Source organism: Balaenoptera ricei, chromosome 1 (assembly GCF_028023285.1).
Source record: "Balaenoptera ricei isolate mBalRic1 chromosome 1, mBalRic1.hap2, whole genome shotgun sequence".
Lineage (NCBI taxonomy): Eukaryota > Metazoa > Chordata > Mammalia > Artiodactyla > Balaenopteridae > Balaenoptera > Balaenoptera ricei.
The window spans coordinates 144,926,262-144,940,599 of record NC_082639.1 but is presented as its reverse complement, the minus strand read 5'-3'; the positions used below and the strand labels follow the sequence as shown (position 1 = coordinate 144,940,599).

Here is a 14,338-nt window from a genome sequence, read left to right as displayed (position 1 = left end):
TCAGCAAATGTAACAATACCACAAAAAGGAGACGCCGTAGATCCAGATCATCAAAATGACAAGGGAAGCCACATGCCAGCAGAAGAAGATGGTGACAAATAAAATATCATTTTTGTCATCATCCATCCATTTATGGCCAGAGATTGGTTTGTACAGCATAAAGCCTATCTGGATGAGCCAAGAGCCTATAATCATATATAAAAAGGCCTTCATCACCCAGAGCTGCCGCACGTTGGGAGCCCACAGCTCTGCGATCACCACCAGCAGCAGCAGGAACAAGGCCTGGCTGAGCAGGACGTGACACCGCAGCTCCACTCCTTCTGAGTCCTGCAAGTGAGACACCATCAGGGGCAGAATCAGAAACATGCCCAGGGCTTGGGCGCCTTGTTCCAGGGCAGGAGACCTCTGGGGCAGCAGGTTCTGGCTCACCACATCTACACACCCACTCAGGAAGAAGGTCGTGTAGAGAGTGAGATGCTGCCACTGTTTGTGGTACAAAAAGTTTCTCTGGTGATATATCTTGCTGATCAGTACAAACTGCCCTTGAATGTTATGCAGTTCTTGGGCTACTAAAATGAAGGAGCTCAATATCTTCGCCAGTCCCACATAGTATATTTGCTGCAGCCTCGCCCATCTTCCTTTGCTCCAGCGACGGCGTGGCAGATACTGGACGGGGTAGTTGCATATCAAGGCCCTGGAGACGAGTCGTGCGTGATAAAGTCCATAGAAGAAGAGAGACAGTCCTGGGTACAGATGACCCTCAAAGCCTCCCATGAGACTGAAGGTAGGTCTGAGCACTGGCAGAGGCAAGAGGCTCTGGAGTGGCCACGTCAGGCTCTAGAGTGTGGAGGGGGGTTCTTGACGTCTACTTATATTCTCTATTCAGCTCATTGCATCCACATACAGAAGGAAAAGGGTTTTGGAGAAAACCCAAGCTTACGGTGGAGTGGGTGTCATGGTTTCCGTTCTGGTCTTCTGCTCTGGTTCATTGATAGCTAACCAACCATTGCCAGATGAAGAAATAAGCATATTCACCAGCACAATCCTTGAGCGTCTCTCTTTCTCAGAGACAATGCCATAGGCCCTCCATTGCCTCTCCTCCCCCTTCTCCCCATTTCTACCTTCCTTACTTCCCTCCCAAATTCACAGAACACAAGCAAGTACTCAGAGACAGCAAGGAGAACACACAATATAGGTTAAATCCCTTAAGATTCCTCACATATAACCTCATAGAAATACTAGGTACAAATATGCTCTTCCGGGTATAAATAGTCTTAAGAGCCACAAATAAACATACACAGCCCAATTACTCTGATGTTATTTGATCATGGCCAGAAAAATATTCACTCCTGACAATCTCTTCCCCTCATCTCCAGATAGAACTGAAATGCCTCCATCTGAGGTTCCTTCCTTTGAGTTTCAGTGTTTTTCCAACTTATGCAGGCAAATAGGTTCCACTCAGAGATACCGATTTGAAATCTCTTGGGGTAGTGTCTTGCAATAAGCACTTCAGTAAACATTCCCAGGGAATTTTCTTATGCACACTAAATTTTGAGAATCACTGAGTAAAATGTAGGTACTGGTATCAAAGAAGATCCTATTCAGCTAGTAACCTTCATGTGAATTAAACATCAAATATTTTCTCTCATGCAAAAAGCATTTATTTACAGTGTGATGGTCATGTTACGCTTCATGACTGTCAAGTACAGGAAATGTCTCTAATTAATTATGTTTTATATTGATCCTACAGATTTCCATATTGGTTTATTTGTCTTTTGTTGCTACTATGAATGGATCTTACATTTTATTATATTATTTTTACTGATATGAGACTATAATTTTATATTGCTCTTTATATTAATCATCTTGTTGCATTTATATACTGTTCTTACTAATTTTCAAATGATTTTAATTATGTCCTTTTAGATATATTTTTGTCTTTTCTAATTGCCTTTTCTCAATGAAATGTCCTGATAGAAATCTATTGTCATTTTGATTATGAAAGCTTCCCTTGGAAATTCCCTGGCGGCCCAGTGGTTAGTACTCTGTGCTTTCACTGACAAGGGTGCTGATTCAATCCCTGGTAGGGGAACTAAGATCCCGCAAGCCGCTCGCACCGTGTGGCGTGGCCGAAAAGAAAAAAAAAAGAAAGAAAAAGAAAGCTTCCCTCTTCTGGGAAGTGTCCCCTCAAACCATCTGGGTCAAGTGGGAGCTGTCATCTTTTATTCAATTCTGCTTTCCTAGTCATAGATCAGCCAAGGGATGGACACCTGACCCAGCTAAGCCAATCTCAGCCCTTCACCAGATTTTTTTTTATATTTTCATATCTTTTATTCCTAATGGTTGATTATGTGTATTTTCTTTTTTTAATATTTATTTATTTATTTATTTATTTATTTTTGGCTGCTTTGGGTCTTCATTTCTGTGCGAGGGCTTTCTCTAGTTGTGGCAAGCGGGGGCCACTCTTCATCGCTGTGCGCGGGCCTCTCACTATCGCGGCCTCTCTTGTTGCGGAGCACAGGCTCCAGGCATGCAGCCTCAGTAGTTGTGGCTCACGGGCCTAGTTGCTCCGCGGCATGTGGGATCTTCCCAGACCAGGGCTTGAACCCGTGTCCCCTGCATTGGCAGGCAGATTCTCAACCTCTGCGCCACCAGGGAAGCCCCACCAGATTTTTTTAAACCAAAGGAAACAGCTCTCAGCTCTTCTGTTCACTATAGAACCAAGTGGTGTATTAGGGTTATATTTCCTTCTCCATGGATGCGTCTTGTACTGGGTATTTGTCATTGTGTAACTAATTAACATAAACTGGTGGCTTAAAACAACATACATTTATTCTCAGCTTCTGTGGGTCAGGATGCAGGCATAGCTTTACTGGGTCCTCTGCTCAGAGTCTCACAAAGTGCAGTCAAGGTGTCTGCCAGGATATGTTTCATTCTGTAGCTCAGGGTTCTCTTGGAAGCTGATATGGTTGTGGCAGAATTTGGTTCCTTGTAGTTGTAGGACTGAGGTCCCCATTTGCTTGCTAGCTGTCATTTTACACCTAACAGATTGACAAAAATTAGCCTGACAATAGTCTGACGATGTGAAAGAAATAGAATAATTAATACATTCTGAGGGGGGATGTAAGTTAATACAACCACTTTGGAAAAGAATTTGGCATTATATGACTTTATATAGTAAAGTTGAAGATATACATCCTTACTTGTATATACTATACAACAACTCTCAGGAATGTCCACAATAGCACTGTTTAAAACTGACAGAGAGAGAGAGACAAATACTCAAAATGTCCTTCACTATTTAAATGCATAGATACATTTATCAAATACTCATAAAATAAAATATCATAGGGGAGTGAAAATGATAATTACAGCTACATTCAACAACAACATTGTGACAGTTTCATGTGTCAACTTGACTGGGCATATGGTGCCCAGATTAAACATTATTTCTGGATGTGTCTGTGAGATTAGCTTTTGAATGGGTGGATTTAGTAAAGTAGATGGCCCACCCCAATGTAAGTGGACCTTATCTAATCCGATGAGGGTCTGAATAGAACAAAAGACAGAGGAAGGAGGAATTTGCCCCTTTTTTTTCCTGCCTGTCTACTGAGCTGGGACATGAGTCTTCTGCTCTTGCACTGGGATCTACATCAATCACTCCCCTGGTTCTCAGGTCTTTAGACTCAGATTGGAATTATATCACCGGCTTTCCTGGCTCTCCAGATTGGAGAGAGCATATGATGGGACTTCTCTTCCTCCGTAATTGTATGAGCCATTTCCTCAAAATAAATCTCTATCTATCTATCTATCTATCTATCATCTCCTATTGGTTTTTTTTCTCTGGAGAACCCTGACTAAGACAAACATGGAATCTCAAAAATGTAATTTTGGATGAGAAAACAATGTCACAAAATATACATAATTTTGTGGATGATTCTACATACATAAAGTTCAAAAACATTCACAACTGAAAAATGTGAACACATATGTGGAACTATAAACAAAATTCAGGAAAAATGGTTACCTCTGAGAGGGAAAGGATAGGATAGATTTGAGAGGGATACACAGGACATTGAAAATAATGGCAGTGTTTTTTCTGTTCTTACAGTGGGTAATGAGCACGGGAGTGTTGTATCCCAATGTTTACCTGCATTCTATAAATGTTATTTCGTATCTACTCAATATTAATTTTCTTTTAAGAAATAAGAAGACTAAGTAGAAGTGTTGTGCAGGTGAGTGAGACTTGATGCCTAGCAAGTCTACTTTTGGGTGAGAAGGTGGGAAGACAGCTGTTTGCAAAGGGGCTATCCCAAATGCCAAAATGAGTTTTTCTCTAGGCCATCAACACTTCTATGCGTCATCCTACAATACAACTGACTTTTTTTACTCAGTCATGTATCATGATGGAGACAGAACCATTTTGTCATATAGAGGTGCTGCTTACTCCTTTTAATGTCATATTCTTTATCCAGTTCCTTATTGATGAAAATGTTGGTCTATCTGTTTTTTAAAAACAAATAATTCTGAAAAAATATTCTTCTTTAGGGTAGATAACCATAAATGACATTTCTGAGTTATAGACTAGTATTCCCTTTTTCAGTTTTAATAGATAGTGATAAATGTCCCATCAAAGTGGTGGTACCAATTTTCACTCAACCTCACAGCCCATTAATCAACAAGTTCTCTAGATTCTCCTTCCTAAGTAACTTTTCTGGTCAGTTCCTTCCACTCCATCCCCACTCACCACCGTTGTTCAGCCATCACCAACCCTGCATTGTTGCAATATCTCTTAACCAGGATCCAATCCACTGGCTAATCTGAATTCTCTAGTGGCATCCCCTTGACTTGTGGTTAAAATCCATGTCCTTAGAATGAGCTTCAAGGCCCCTCGTGTTTTGCCCTGGCCTCATTTCCAGTCCCTTCCCACATGTACCATTCTCTCCAGGCATATCAGGAGCTTCCAGCTCGGTCTGAAATGGGCTTCCTATTACACATTTTTTCTCTATCAGAGAAACTCTGCCTTTCCTTCAAGGCTTAGCTCAAGCACTGCCTCCTCTCAACTGGGAAGGATACCTCTCCATGCAACTTCTAGTCATCTCTATCGGTACACTTGTCACCCTGTTTCACCACTCGTTATTTACTGGGAAGTCTTTGAAGTAGGAAACCATGTCCTGTCTTGTCTCTTTAGAATCTAGCCCTATGCCTGGAGGTGCTCAATGGATGTTTGATGGATGAATGAATACATAAACGCATGAGCTCCACCATAAAATGCTTATGATATAGTTATAAAGACAGAACAGATACATACAAACGATGCAAGGTCACTAATGCTAAGAGTGAAATACCAAATGAGTGGAACAAATGACCAGAGCTATGCAATTAGAAGGGAGAATTCACCCCAGCTGTTGAAGTCAGGGCAAATTGGATCATTCCCAAAGAACAGCTGGAGAGACTAACATATGTGTGTTCCAAGTTTATCTTGACTCCTTTCTCCTTAATTAAACATAGAAGAGGCCGAATGAAAGGGTGTGGATGACTAGGCATAATTATAACTTCCCAGAGACATAGACCCCTTTTGCGTAAACCAGTGTTTTTCAACCTTTTTTTCATTTTTCTCCTCCCTAAGGAAACTTTTCAACATATGTTCCCTTACGACATTCCCCCCCACCACCGCATGAAAATTTAATAACGAAATATACTATCTGTTTTATGTCCTATGGCCCTTTGGAAAGCCACACACCATTGTAATATCTAAAATCACAAATTTTTACTTCCTTGGGGGTCATAATGCCCCCTTTGAGAGCACATGGGGTAAACCAAAGGCAGAGTGTGATCCCAGCAAAGAGCTTGGTGATGCAGCACAGAGCTCATCTTCAAAAACACTGGTCTTCAAAAAATGTTTTTTAGCAATAGGCAGTGAGGGTTCTTTAGTGAGAGGTAGACTAGGTGGCCTCAGAGACACTTCCAACTTCTACATATGGAGCTGTCAGAACCCAGAGATCTCAGGGGGAATGTCCTGGTATTTAATTAGAAAACTAATTTCATTTGGAAACTAATTAAAGTAATTAGGAAATTCATGTTCTATTAGAGGGACTTGAATGAAAATTGCTTTCCTCTTACTCTTCTCCAGTCAATAACTGGGGTGACAACTATAGGAGAGAGGGAAGTGTTATCTAAAAGGATGAAAGGGATAAGCATATCTCTGGTTTAGGGACTTGTAGCCAAAAATAGATGAAATGCAAATCAGGAGACTCAGCTTGCCCAAATGTGGTGGAAGCAAGGAGCTCCCTTCTATTCAGCCAGACATATCACCGATGGGGTATCCAACTAGGACGGGGAAGGAGCAGCTGCCAAACTCACTAGCTGATGTTCTGTGACCTGCAAGCAAGGCCTCCACCTGAGGCAACACTCCTGGTACTATGGTAGACACTTGCCCACTCACTGGCTTACCCTCAGGGACAGGGTCCGATGGGCAAAGGTCTCAACAGTAAAGTATGCATCTTGCTACACATCAGAATCATCTCAGGAGAGCTTTTCTAAAATACAGAGTACTAAGTTTTGTATGACCCTACTAAATAAAGTCTCTGAGTTGGGGCCCAGGAATCTGCATTTTGAATCATACCCCCCTCTCCCACCACTGGTGATCCCAATGCAAGGCCATCTTTTACCTGATGTTTGGAGACCATTACATTAGACTGGAAAACACCACCCTGGTCATCAGGTCACACCTGGAAGCTATCTTCCTGCCCTCACTGACCCACAGACTCACACAGGAGTGTGGGGCAACATCTTTATAAAAGCAGAATCCAAAAGGATTTACCAAGAAAGGCTGGCATGCAGAAGGAAAGGGAGGGCGGGGGAGGGAGGTGGCTAAGAGGGGGATGGAGAGGGAAGGGAGAAGGAAGGGAGGGTGGAGGAGAGAAAGAGAGATGGAGAAGGCTGAGGGAGAACATGGAGAGCTCCGCAGAAAGAAGACAAAGAGGGTGAATGCAGCCCAGACCCTGGTAAGGAGAGGTGAGGAAAGGAGGAAACAAGGGAGCCAGAAGCCTGTGCTTTCTCTCTCACGGTGGGAGAGAAGTAAAAAGTCCTCCTTGTCCAGGCCCAGGAGATATTACCAGTTGGTGATTAAGAAAATGTGTTTCTGACCAATTGCTAGGTGGGTGTTCTAAGACAAGGTATTTACCTTCTCTAACATTCATTCTCCTCACAGGTAAATGTGGAATTGTAATCGTAAGGATTCCATGAATAGTGCATTTTAAAGCAGGTTATAAATATAAAGCACTTTAAGTTGTTTATCTTAGGGCTGGATGAGACCATTGGGTCTATTTCCTCCAAATCCCTCTTTTCACAGAAAAACCGAAGCCCAGAGACAAGTGACCCACAGGGTGTCACATGGTGAGCGGTGAGTTAGTAACAAAGTATATGCTGAGATACTCAGTCACCAGCTGTCAAGAAGTACGAGAGAACTCCAGCCCAACATCAGGCAAAAGGGGAGGTAAGTGGGCGAAGGCTGTGAGCCCTCTTTCCCAGTCAGCTCCCTCGGCTGGCGGCCCCAGGCCACAGGAGGGCACAGCACTCTGGCCAGCCCACGAGCTGGATCTTGGTCTGTCCCCCCCTGCCCACCCCCTCAGCGGTCTTGTCAAGAGGAGAGGCCAAAGGAGGCATCCCCAGAATTGGGGGACTAGGAGAGTCAGCCTCAAACACGCAGAATTGTCCCTGCAGAAGCACCCCACCCTAAGAGGTACTGGGCACCACACTCATGTCCACCATTAAAATGCTCCCTTGAATGTACCCTCAAGACTGGAATGCAGCTGGAAAAGGCTAGAATAAAATCAGTTATTTTGAGGCTGGGCTTCGTGGTAGAAGGATGTGTTGGCTGAAGGGGAGTGGCTGGTCAATATGGAGCCAGAAACACATATAGTTAGAAGCAAGAATTTATCTGTCTTCATCCAGTGCTAACCAAGGAGAAAGACTGTACTGGGGAGGAAATAAGTATTACAGAAATGAAATCCCTTTGGAGAAAGGACAACTTGTCAAGGTTTTCCTTTACCTGCTTTATTTTCCCCACAAGTACATTTAGTTATCTATGTTCTGAGTCAATGTTCTGAGCTAAGCTATCCCTTGCTACTTTGATCTCAGGCGAGGGGCAGGGAGGGGGGCGGAGCGTGGATGGGTGGGGGGGGGCGGGGAGCATCTCATAAGCAGGCACAAGTAATTCAGTCACTGGAGAGACATATCCTTTAATGTTAATGAATACACGGCCCTTCTGGTTTATAAGCATCGGTCAGTCCTTCAGAACCTAAACAGACTGATAAACGTGAGTTTCTGGATCTGTAAAGATGAGGTCTTGGTCCTACTCAGGATTTATCCTGCCTTGCTGCGAGCCCCAAGCCCTGCCCCACCCTACTTGCCACCATCTCAGCTACAACAATACTCTAATACTACCCAGATCACACACTTACATTTAGGGGAAACACCCCAGAAACACCAGTGCCTTAACCCATTTCACTTCAACAAATGTGTATTAACCAGCTATAATCAGCCAGACACTATACTACAAGCTGCTGTTACAAAGATGAATAAGACATGGCACCTGCCTTCCAGGAACTCAGAGGCCGTACCTTGGCACTGCAAGTGTGGTCCATAGGCCACCAGTGTCAGCTTCACCGCGGAGCTTGTTAGAAATGTGGATTCCCAGGCCCTATGCCAGACCTACTGATTCTGAATCTGTATTTCGCTAAGATCTCCAGGTGATTTGTGTGCATATAAAGTTTGAGAAGCGCTGATCTAGTAGAAAAGATTCAACTAAAGCCATCTTGAATTAAACGTTATGACGATGAAGTAAACTAAGTATGGTGGGAACATCGAGAAGGATTTGGTTAATTCTGAGGGAGAAGTAGCCATTTGCACTGAAACTGAACTGGCCAACAAGTTGGGGCTGGGGGCAACTGAGAGTAGGTAGGAGCATTCACCTGTGGAAAAGGGCATGAACAAAGTTGTGAATGTGCATGGTGTATGGGTGATGGGGGGGTGGTGAGGGTGAGGGTAGGCCATGTGCAGAGCCAGACTGGGACAGACTGGAAGAAAGGTCTTTCAAGGGCTCCTAAATCTCACCCCAGGATGGATGGCTGCCCAGCCTATAGGTGCTGTGTTCTCTGCACTGCCCTTGTTACCGGCCCTCCATGCTAGGATCTGACCAGTGCGTGGACAGGGAGAGGCCTCTTCCCAACTTCTGGCCCTCAGTGACCCCTTGGGATGAGGGGCTGATGTTTGCAGACAGCACAGGGTGCCGAGTCTCAGATCTCATGCCAGGACACCTGGTCCCTGGCAGCAACTCTGCAGAACGACCTTGGTAGGAAGTGGACGCACAGATTCCCGTGGATCCCGTGGATTACCGGCAGCCCAAACAGCCTCCGAGGAGAGGGCCTCCCGCTTATTCAGCTTGTCAGCGAAGCTGACTCTGGAGAAAGTTGAGAAAGTAATGACATGTTATGGAAGGCGATTGAGTCAGAGTCTGGAGGCTGGGTTCCAGTTGCGACCTGGACTCTAGCTGTATGACCATCAGGAGGTCTCTGGGTCTCAACTGCAAAATGAAGAAGATGGACAAGGTGATTCCCAGGTCCTTTCCAGCCCCGATAGTCTGTGATTCTGGAACCTTCCAGTTTTAGAAAGGTCTGCCATGTTCCCCTTTTTCAGACTACTTGGATTCTTGTGGAATTTACTGCTGAGTGGCAAAATAAAACATCCTGAGGACAAGATCTTCATCCAACTAACAAGGGCATCTGCATTATATTGTCCATCGAGGTTATATTTAGAGGGCTACATAGATAGATAGATAGATAACACATAGACAGATTGGTAGTTAGATAAATTATGAAACAGACATTAAACCTCTACCATGGGTTGTGTTTGGCAACTGAGTTGAGCACCAAAAATGCAGAACCTTTCAATCTGGCCAAAATGTTGTCGTATGTATTTGGAGAAATATGACACATGTTAGCAAAGAAGAAAGCACTATGTAATTCCATAATAAAGTGTTCTGTTAATGATAATTGTTAACATTTTACAGTGCCAAACACTTTATAGGAATTTCCTCATTTTTCTCCCTCAAATCTATAAGGTAATAAATCATGTAATATGTTTTTGCCTGTAAATAATAGAAAACCCTGATGATGCTGGCGTAAGCATTAAGAAATTTATTCTCTCACTTAACAAGGACTCCAGAGGTAGTGTAGCTCTAGAGCTGGATAACACAGTGACTGAATGAAATTATCAAGGGTTCAGTTCATTTCTAGTTTTTCTCTCTGCCATTCTCATTGTCCTTCTCCTCAGATTAGCGACCATCACCGTTTCAAGATGCTGCCACACTTACAGATGCCGTATCCTCACAGAATGTCCAGAGGCAGAAAAGACAGCTCTATCATATACATAAAATATTCCTTTATGACGGGGGAGCACGTTACCAGAAGAACCAGTGCAGGCTTCCCCTCACATGTCCCTGCCTGGGCTTGCATTTCATGCCCACACCTAAACCCACCACCAACAAGGGAATCAACGCGGGGCTCAGCCTGCTTTACTATTGTTTTACTCCTTGCCTGTGGTGGGCACGCAGGCCCACCCTCCTCTGAGAGGGAGGGGAGCTGGTGAAAAGAAAAGGAGGGAGTTCTCTATAGGAAGAAAGAAAGGCAAGTGGTTTTAAGGCAAAAAAAGAAACAATCTCATTTTACAGTAGAAGAAATGGAAGTTTCGAGAATTAAGTAACTTGTTCAAAGGCAGGCAACCTGCAAGCAGCCGAGTTGGGATTCAAAACAGAGCCCATACCCTGACACATTCCAAATCAGGTCAAAGTCACCTGCCCCCTGCAGCCTCCACTGCATTCCTGACCTCAGCCTCCAGGCAGTTACTCACTCTGGGGTCAGAGGCTTCTTGCCCCATCAAGGTCACAATACACAGATGTTATTTGCTCACCCAGCCTTCTCCAGGGCAAGGACTAGATCTCATCCATCTATTTATTTCTCTTTTATCCCCACCCTCTAACACCATGCTTAGTTTCTTTTTCTTTTTTTTAATTAATTAATTTATTTATTTATTTTTGGCTGCATTGGGTCTTCATTGCTGCGTGTGGATTTTCTCCAATCGTGGCGAGCAGGGGCTACTCTTCATTGTGGTGCGCGGGCTTCTCATTACAGTAGCTTCTCTTGTTGTGGAGCACGGGCTCTAGGCACACGGGCTCTGTAGTTGTGGCACGGGGGCTCAGTAGCTATGACTCGCGGGCTATAGAGTGGAGGCTCAGTAGTTGTGTCGCACGGGCTTAGTAGCTCCGTGGCATGTGGGATCTTCCCGGCCCAGAGCACGAACCCATGTCCCCTGCATTGGCAGGTGGATTCTTAACCACTGTGCCACCAGGGAAGCCCCTTAGTTGCTTTTAAAATAAACCTCCATCTACTTTCCTATGAGACTGAATTTTCCTCCTCAGTATAAAACATATCTCTTTTCTTTTGCCTCTTCCTCAGCCTTACCACTGCCCAGAACTCAGTAGTAATACCAGCATACATTTAGAATAAGTAAAGGCTCAGACTTTGGACCCTGACAAGCCAGAGTTTCAATTCTGGCTCTGCCACTTACTAGCCATGTGACTTAAGGCTCATGACTGAACCTCTCTAGGCCTCAGTCTCCTTACCCATAAAATGAGGATGTTTACCACACGAGGTTATAGTAAGAATTGAATGAGATAGAGTTTAGCACAGCCCTCAGTAAACGGGAGTTATCGTTCTGAATTAGTATAATACAAATGAAAACTTACGTTATCACAGTTTGTGGCGCTTTCTCTACATTATCTGGCCTGACCCTGATAATAGCCGTCTTAGCGGAAGGATGCTGCCTCCCTGAGATGTTGAGGAGACCATGCCTGAGAGAGGTGAAGAGCCTTGTCTCTTTCAGATTCTTCTATTACATTCTATGGTACACTCTTGGGGTGCTACTCCCCCATTATGTGCGTCAGCTCACCCTCCTTGTTGTGGATTACCTCTTATGGGTTAGATTGTGTCCATCTCTCACCCCCAAATTCATATGTTGAAGTCCTAACCTCCAGCACCTCAGAATGTGATGTTATTTGGAAATAGGAGTATTGTGGATGTAATTGTATGAGTCAAGATGAGGTCACACTGAAGTAGGGTGGGCCCCTAATCCAATGTGACTGGTGTCCTTACAAGAAAAGAGGAAATCTGGACACAGGTACACACACAGGGAGAACACCTTGAAATGAAGGCAGAGGTTGGGATGATGTTTCTACAACGTGAGGAACACCAAAGATTGTCAGTCAACCACCAGAAGCCTCAGAAGGAACCAACCCTGCTGACCCCTTTATGCAGAAATCCGTGTTTCAGTTCCCCCAGTGTCTGAGCCCAAGTCCGTACTGTTGGCATGAAAACCCCAGCTAGTAGGGCTTCTATCTGGGTCCAACACCCCTGCCACCGCATGCCCCAGGATCAGCTCATTAGCCCGGTGTCTAGCTCTGCGTTACAGTTTATAAATATAAAGTTTATCACCTGGGGATTTGGGGTTTCTTCTTTAGAGCTTGGATAAAAATTAATAATCTTGTTCTGCTACTTCTTATTTATTTTATCTAGCATATCTTTTCAATGGAAGTGGGATGTGGGGATTAAACCCTTCTGCTATGTTGCCAAAAAATGGAAGTTCTTGGACTAGCTGTTCAAGAAAAGCTAATTCATTTATGCAAATGAATTACTTTTTAGTGACGATAAAACCTGTTTATTTGCCATCAAGTTGTCTAGGAAACTGGAATTAAATTCAGCATTTATTTTCAGTTTTTAAAATAATTTTAGACATGAATATTGCTAAAATATGTTGAAACTTCTCTGCTACTTTTAATAAGGGATGGTGAAAACAATTTAAGTTTTTATTTTTTATGGCTCAGTTAGTTATCTTGTTGTGCCATCATATAGGAAGGAACACCATGAGGTAGGGGGTGGGATACAGAGGGAGCGCTGTGATTAGCTAAACTTAACCCCAAACTGGTAAAATCGTTTAAGTTTTGTTTTGCTTGTCAGAGTTCTTTCTCTTAGGCTACCAGCTAGTTCTTCTCTGCTGCCAATATGTCAATTTTCTCTTCAATTAATATACTATTTCTAATTTATGACCTAGTAAATGAATCAGGAAGATACACTTATTAACATTGCACATAAAAGAAGAGCCAACTGGCGCTGAGTGAGGTTTCCAGGTGCCTCTCTGCGTGATTGCCACTGCTTGAACTTTAGCACGTTGATTCCAGCTAAAGTGTTTAAGGGTGCTCTTTTCTCTTGGACCTTCTCTGTATTCTGGATACTTGAGATTTCCTATCTATAATCCTCTAGAAGTGAGTGAAGTATAACTATGGATATTATTCTCAGAGATTCCACTCTTTAACACCTAACTCCATGCGTAAAAGTGTGGATTTGAGCACTCTTTCATTTTTCCTTTCTGTGTTCCCTCCCTCTCCCAGCTAATATTGCCCTGTCCCCTTCTCTCTAAGCATTCATCCAGCGGCATATTGTCATGAAATAAAATTGGCCTCTGAATTTGGACCACTCCGTCGAATTCCTGATTTTTCTTAGGACGTAAACTTGGAAAGTCATATGGCTGCTCTGAACCTCAATCATCTAATTAAAAAGAGTGATAATTCTTCTTAGATGTGAAAACTGAAGGTGGTAATGCTGTGAAAGCATTTTCTAAAAGTATTGTCATTCACCAGAGTAACCTCTCACATATCCTTGCTAACAATTATTGAGAATTATTCTGCGACAGACACTGAATTAGGCTTCATAGATTTTTCTCATTTAATCTTCACCAAAAAATCCTAATTTATGCTACAATAATGCTAATTTTATCCTCATTTTGAGAAAGAGGAAACTGATGCTTTGAAAGGTTAATTAACTGAAGTTCATGCAGGTAGTAAATGTTAGAGTTAAGGTTTAAGGTCAGGCAGGAGGATTCCAGACCCCAAATCTGAGTCTCCATACAATGGCAAAATTCAGATATCTTGGCTGGTGGGGATCAGGGAAAGAGGAGGGGTGAATTAGTGGAGCAGATTAGCAAAGGCCCCTCAGACCACAGCCCCACCGGTGGCTGTCTCTCCATCATTCTCCATTCAGGCCCAGGGCAGCCCTGGCCCCGCATTCCCACGCCAGCTTTCAGAGTCCCACTTCAAGAATAATTCAAACTCCGTTCCAGGTAGAGGTCGGACCACCTCCCTCACAGGCCATGCTGAATCTCTGTGGATTCCTGTATGTAGCTGGCGTTGCAACTTTTCCGTGGTGAAGTGGGGCAAGCAAGGCCC

General features: G+C 43.6%; 1 protein-coding gene across 1 annotated transcript; it reads right to left on the bottom strand.

The window, feature by feature from the left end:
- Positions 1-774, bottom strand: LOC132353071 (transmembrane epididymal protein 1-like). Its single transcript, XM_059903958.1, has one exon. The coding sequence runs from the start codon at positions 772-774 to the stop codon at positions 1-3; it is 774 nt and encodes a 257-aa protein (XP_059759941.1).
- Positions 775-14,338: the final 13,564 nt, after the last annotated feature.

What these genes read in the sequence shown, in the direction of transcription:
- LOC132353071 (XM_059903958.1), bottom strand. Translation starts at nt 774, where the DNA reads ATGGGAGGCTTTGAGGGTCATCTGTACCCAGGACTGTCTCTCTTCTTC.